The sequence below is a fragment of the Diadema setosum genome, chromosome 8 (genome assembly GCF_964275005.1).
Source record: "Diadema setosum chromosome 8, eeDiaSeto1, whole genome shotgun sequence".
NCBI classification, from domain to species: Eukaryota; Metazoa; Echinodermata; class Echinoidea; order Diadematoida; family Diadematidae; genus Diadema; species Diadema setosum.
Window position 1 is genome coordinate 33,682,926 of NC_092692.1, and position 7,264 is coordinate 33,690,189.

Below are 7,264 nucleotides of genomic sequence, written 5' to 3' on the forward strand. Positions count from 1 at the left end.
ACGGCAATGAATTGACAGTATCTCTTTTCTTGTGGCATCGATCGGATGTGTTACTGTATCCACAGTAATCAGTTATTGCTAGTAGGGCCTATATTACTGTTGTTTTTCATAAACCTTTCCTTGTTACTTCTTCCTTTCTCTCCCTCTCTCTCTATTTATATCTCTATCTATCGTTTTACCTATTATCTCTATTTCATATGTTTACCTATATACACACGCACACATCTTATCAGTGTTATAATTCAAAGTCAATGCAACAGAAAATTACAAGCGCGAAAATCGTTATGTAACACTCATCTGCATGCTTTCCTTGCATATCTTGTTAATGCTATTTTGCTTTGGGAAAATCATACGGGGTCTGTACAAAATACATTTTCACACGCAGTGTTATACACTAACCGATGCCCTTTATCAATTCTGTACAGACATGAATTACCGGTGCACGATTTCCATCGAGTAAGTGCGCACGTAATTGAATTCCGTCGCCTTTAGGAGATTATTCAAGCATGCACCCCTGCTCAACAGTGCTGACCGATCTTCTGAAGATGTAAACACAGTTATGAAGTATGCGGGCTCAAGCCTTTCCCAAACCACTCAGTGTCTTTTTTTTTTATGTAGACAGACAGACAGACAGACAGACAAATAGTGCGTACACATCACGCACATTCACGAACATAGACACAGCACACAACACATCGAAACCGTACACACGCAGACACACAACACACACATACCCACACCCACACACACAGGTACAAGTATTACAGACGACCCCCTGCTTATTGTATTACGTGCAACTCTCTCTCCCTTTCTCTCTCACTGACCAGACGGTTAAGCGCCATTCCTTTCTTCACGCCACGCAGATAAAGTGAGAAGTCTTTGACCGTTAATGAATCTGGATCACAGACGTGATTAGAGAAAATGTCCCGGATCAATGTTGATTAGACGAATCACACACACATCTCGCGTCTTCGTGTTTTCTGCATCATCGTCTGGCTTTAGCGCCTGCAGCAGTTTCTTCCCCTTCGTTGTCTTGGCAACTTCCATGCGAACATTATGAGCAGACGATCGGATTCAAGTGGTAAGTCAGCTAAGACCAGTGGCGCGAATCATCGGCAATAATGTGAAGTGCATTTCCTGCTTTAAAATAAGATCAAGTAAAGCGCCTCTGTGGAGATCGTTTCATGACTGTGCCCGACAATGGATAATGCAGGGCGCTCAAGTGCACTGTATTATGACATGAAGTGATGATAATCATATTAATATAGCCTACTGCAGTGTTAAAAAATGGGTATAACGTGATAGCTACACTTATTATTATTTTTTTTCTGCTCAAACTATATGGCCACCTGGTATCGGATGATAATTGCAAACATGTAGCATCTGATAGTGTTCAAGCTTTTACTGATCTTTTTCCGTTTTTTCTTCTTCCATGCACAAATGGGACGCATCGAAGATTGCATTCATATTAATTATTATTAATTGATACGTGTGTCTATCGGGATAGTATATAGAAGGCCTGCTAGTAATTGGATAGTGATTCGTGATTCCATGAAAACGTATGTTTGTACTGTTTAAAGGGTGTGTACAGTTCTGGTCGAGGTGAGGATTTAGCTTTTAACGTTTTGCGAGATATTCAGAGACCACACTATGAGATGTCAAAGAGCATGCAGTTCTATGGGGTATCAAAAGTTTATTCGATGAAAATCGGTTTTGAAATGGCTGAGATATCCAAAAACAAGGTGAAACAAAGAGATCCTAATAAAGTTGTGGCATGTCGCCTTTTATTATTAGCACTTTTTGGGAAATCTCAGCCATTTGAAAACCAATTTTCATCAAATAAACATTGAATCCTTCTTCAAATTACATGCTCTTTCATATTTCATAAGAGGCTTTTCATAATCTCTTAGGAATGTTCAAAGCATGAATCCCCACCTCAACCACTACTGTACAGTCCCTTTAAGCATGACAAGGGTATTATGCAATATGTTATTTTGTTTATTTATACATTATTTCATTCACTACAAGGTGCAGTTTTTACGTTTGGAAGACAAAGCACAGGATGAGTTCATGTACAAAATTTATGTAGTGCGTGTGTGTGTGTGTGCGTGTGCGTGCGTGTGTGTGTATTCATTTCAAATGGACAAAAATGCTTTATTATCTCATTTGTAATTTGGGATGAAAAGTTCTCTGTCAGTAGATATAAACACGTTGAGTTTGTATTACCTGTATTGTGGCATCATTAAGAGTCAAATTATAGAGTCACTTCATTTGAAATTCAGTATAAGGACCTATACATTGTCTGAGGATAAAACAAAACATAGCGTAGGTCCTATTAGGTGCCAGTTTTTCCAACGAGCCAGCGTCAATTTAGTCATCACAGGAAATACAACACTGGAAAACGCTGACAGGGCTTTAATATACAGCTACTTATGTATGTTTGCCTTTTCCGTCATGGATGGCGTACATTTCGAATGGGCAATTACAGCGACTTGCTTCTTCAACACGATTGATCTTGAAGAGTGTCGACAAAGCCAAGCTTTATTAAGAGAAAGCAGGCTTCTTCACTCAAGAATATTGCGAACTATATACTTCAAACTGCCTGTAGCGTAACCCGGTTTCTGACGCAGATATGACTTTGTTATTTGGTGCAAGGGGCTTGAAATCAAGAAAATAGAGGACTTTCGTGATAGGAATTGCGAATTCAAGTGTTTTACTGCCACGTGACGTGGCATGGCGCCTTTTTTTTTTTTTTTTTTCTCTCTCTCTCTCTCTCTCTGCAGCTTCGTCGTCGGAAGAGAATCTTCCGTTTAGGATCAGGGCCGGAGCACTGCACACCGTCGACATACTAACAGGAAAGACTCGCTCGGTGAGTATTTTGTGCAGGCACTGTCACAGGTAGAAGCTACAAATATAATAATGCCCCTTCCTGGTCTCTCATCGGTATCATGCATAAATACACGCACAAGATATACCACTTTTACCTCTACAGTTCCACCTTTGTGCTTCGTACATTACAGGGCTCCATACTTACCTAAAAGCATCCTTACCTCTTTTTTTTATGAAAACCTGTTCATTCATTTTGTTAGTCAGGGTTCTTTGATTAAGTTGTCGTTGATCACTCTTTGCCCATTCCTTCACATAAACCCACACACACACACGCGCGCGCGCACATACACACACACACACACACACACACACACACTAACTTATACAGACATCAATATACAAAATACATCTTTATCCGTCACCTCTTTTCAGGGCTTTAATATGATCAATAAGGCTTTAATATGATCAATAAGAATCATCAGTGCAATGTAACTTTTCTCATAGTCATTATTGTTTGTTTCAAAGCACCAGAGATAAAGACCTATAAAAAGGGCAGGAAATATGGCCTACATGTATTTCCATAAGGCCATAAAGGTATAATGTTGAGAGGTGTATAATAGTGGTTAGAAAGCGGGGGCCAATCAGAAGGGTAAAATATCCATCGATCTGAATTTCTGTTTTTCTCATTTAATGGTGAAATCAGTTATGAAAGAAGTAATCAGAACTAGGAATGTTTACGCTGAAAACATATGTTGTCCAAATATAGATCAACAGCTTTCTGTAGTTATATTCGACATTCCTGCGGCGTGTTTATTGGTAAAAGAAAAGGAAAAGCAAACTTGAAAAATCCCTTTTGCGTCTCCATGTAACGGTTACTTTGTCACTTTTCATTTCAAGTGTGTTGAGTTAAAGAGAAATAGAAACGAAAAAGAAAACAGGCAAACTTCACTGAATTCACTCGTTTATCTCCTAACACTGGCAACATACCTAAATATAATATGAAAGGCGTCTCGAATATAACACATTCGAGACACCTTTCATACCCATTTAGGTATGTTGCGTTACATAATGTAACATGTTATAATAACATAATGATTACGTTGTATGAATATTTTGTAAGAAATATGCTATGAATCCGAATAATATTTTAAAAAACCCCACTAAAATATACATATTTTTATAAGTCTGCAGTTGATTGATAGGTGTCGAGTCCATATAAATGACATGAATGAAAACAGATGAACCCATTTTCTATAAGAGATCCTCACAAAGCCTTGATAGTATATCCCGTTTCCGCAGACGGTTGCACGGGTTCATGTTGCAGGCCAGCGATACGTATAGAAACATATGGCAGGATTTTGTCCATATATTATTTTTCACACTTCAAAAGGGATAAGACCCATTACAAGACTGTCATTAACATGGAATATCATATACTACACAGAACGGTGTTATCCGATTACCAGTGTCTACGTTAATAATCTATGTGAATGTGACGCAAACGATAACCTGATATCAAGAAGAAGACAATGATAGAATTAATGAGAGCAGACGGATTATCAGAACACCCTTCAGATGTTCTGCATCGCTCTGTGTTATATAAAGGTACAAAATTAAATCAATTCATCTGGACTTACTGTTTTTAATTCCCAGAACGGTTTCACGTCCGATCCTGGACGCTTCATCTGCTCGACAGTCTGATTTGTTTGGCGGGAAGACGTCGTTGCCAATCGACGCAGACGCACTACCGACATTTACATTGCTATGTGTTATAATTATAGTAATGATTTCTTTTTAATCTTGAAATTTTCTTTACAGAGATGGGTCGTATTTCAGGGCACCGTGCGGACAGGTGAGAAATCTAAGATAATTAATATTGACAAACACACACACACACACACACACCATGATCAATCCCATTATATATATATATATATTTTTTGCCTTCATTTATTCTCATAAATGCTCAAATGTTTTGATTGTCTTGAGATAAAAGCAAATCTAATGCAGAAAAAGATGAACCCAAAAAAAAACTCTATTATAGGACGTACAAGTTTGCAAATATTTTTAGACCGTTTTGTGGAGAATCACCAGGAAGTCATGAACGCTGAATTACAACTTTGGTGTTTTGTGCATTGGTCGCAAAGTACAGCAAAAGTAATGTGGATCTCCATAAATACGAGCATCGTGCATGCGACAAATCAGTGAAACTCAAGCTTGAACATTGATTTTGGAACAAATACAACGAAGGAGTGATTAAAGTGAAAGTATTCCTTTCACCTGTCTATGCTAACATGATAATTTATATTGAGGAAGCCTTGCCTAAATGTAATGTGACACATTCTAATAACTTATGCCTCACGTTAATCGGGAAAAGAAGCAAAAACAGGACAGCTCACCTTATGTATTACGTTACAGCGCTTGCGAATAATTTGACTTGGTCTAATGTGTGTATACACCTGTTCTTCCATTGTCGCATCATCGTTCATAATCGTAAACAATGAATATCAATTTTTAATGACCTCTACTCTACTTTCACACTACATAATAAAGCTAATTTCCAACTGAAGCTCTACAAATCACGAAGTGAGAAGGTGCTGAAGAGCACATTCACACTCACCAAGGACACGTATGTCGGTACGGAGCGGGGTAGCTTGCAATCGAGTCGTCGAGCTGGGAGGCAGAACGCACCCGCCAATAGCGATTACTGGGCGATCTTACTCGAAACCGATACGATCGTTTTCACGACTTTAGAGTCGGCCGCCGTGGATCTCCATTTATGGAACTCTGCGCTGAAGTCATATTTTTCAAGTGGTAACTATTACTTTCTTCTCAACTTTTGTGTTATATTGCATGTACTCTTTGTTAGATTATAGAGTAATATCATGTTGATAATGTCCATGTTTATAATGATGAAAATTGATGCGAAAAGGCTTTCTTTATTTTTAACATGACTATTGTAGCTAATGGTCATAATGCATTGACTTGACAAGATCTTTCCGAGTTGTGCCTTGTATTCTATCCGAATGGCGCGAAATGCATCTATTTCTATACGAAAGCAATTGAAGTTAATGACATTATAAATACATCATCGCAGAATAATATTCCGAATAGTTTTAATTGACGAGTTTTCCTCATATCGTCTGGTGGTGCTTAATGCCCTTAACATAGGCCTATTGAATAAAATGAAATGCTCTGATGATGTTGATTATCTCGGTTATCAATTCTATGCAGCAGCGTCACAGAGGACAACTTTCATGTATCGACGTCTAGTGAAACACAATGAAGGACGACCCTTCCCTCCCTTGATATTTTTCCCTTTTAAAACTGGAATGATAGATTTACTGTTACCTCCTTTTTTTTTAAACCACGATGCTCAGAAAGTTGGTTAGTAACCCCAATTCGTGGGTTCATCATTCCCGACTATCAGCTGACCGTCCACGTCAACCGTCACGCCCTGTGCCTGGCCACGCTGAACCCCCCGCGGTGTATCAAGCGATGGAGGCTGAGTCGGATCGTGGAGTGCTCGAATCGGGCGGGAATCGTGTGCTTCACCTTGGACGCGGATGGCATTGATTCAGGTACAGTAATACTCGGTACTTGCTTAACTGGCCACCTGTCTATAGCGGCCACCTTCCCTATTGCGGACATCTGCCCTTTACGGATCTAAAGATCCCGTGAGACCAAAATCAACTACTATTGGGTGCATAGCGACCACCTGTCTAACGTGGCCAGCGGCCACCAATTTTTGTATCTAGTATTTCGTACCTACAGTGGCAGATTTTCAACTGTAAAGCAACCACAGACCCACACGGAGCCACAGCCGAGCCGATATTTCAGTGAGGTTTTTCTACAGTGTCTTTTCAGTCGTGCCGGGTATTAATAGCGAACAATTCAATGACCGCCACCGCTGCATTCACCCGAGTATTCAGGCATAGTATACTGCACTCATGAAAAGCTTGCTTGCTATGTTGTGCACGCTAATGTGCATTAGTGTTGCAGAACCTGTCTATAGCAGCCACCTGTCTATGAAGGCCACCCCTTTCGACACCCTTGGGTGGCCACTTCAGACAGGTTTTACCTAATTAGAATCCAGTGCTCTACAGGTAAAGTGATATGAGAAAATATTTCGACTTAACAATAGAATTACTTGTAACACATGTTCATGTCCATCTGGACATTTCTTCGACTTATTATCATATTAATTTCGACTTGTGCGAGATTGACTGCATGAATGTTTATCGCACATCAAGGTGTCTTCGAGCTGCGAGCGGAGACGGCTGCGCAGGCTCGCCGAATACGAGTGGCTCTCGAGAAGGTCATGGCCGTGGACAGTGACGCAGGACAGATCCAGCCCACCACGTCGGGGACTGGTAACACCGGGCCCGATTTTCAGCCCTCATTAGAGCGAGAACCACCGTCACCAGGTCAGTAA

The 7,264-nt window shown here is 40.0% G+C and overlaps 1 protein-coding gene across 1 annotated transcript; it reads left to right on the forward strand.

Moving 5' to 3' along the window:
- Positions 1-1,056: 1,056 nt before the first annotated feature.
- LOC140232214 (uncharacterized) lies at positions 1,057-7,264 on the forward strand. Its single transcript, XM_072312350.1, has 6 exons — positions 1,057-1,081; positions 2,784-2,869; positions 4,648-4,681; positions 5,383-5,643; positions 6,210-6,410; positions 7,083-7,264. Exons 1-6 carry the CDS (start codon positions 1,057-1,059, stop codon positions 7,262-7,264), a joined length of 789 nt encoding a protein of 262 aa, XP_072168451.1.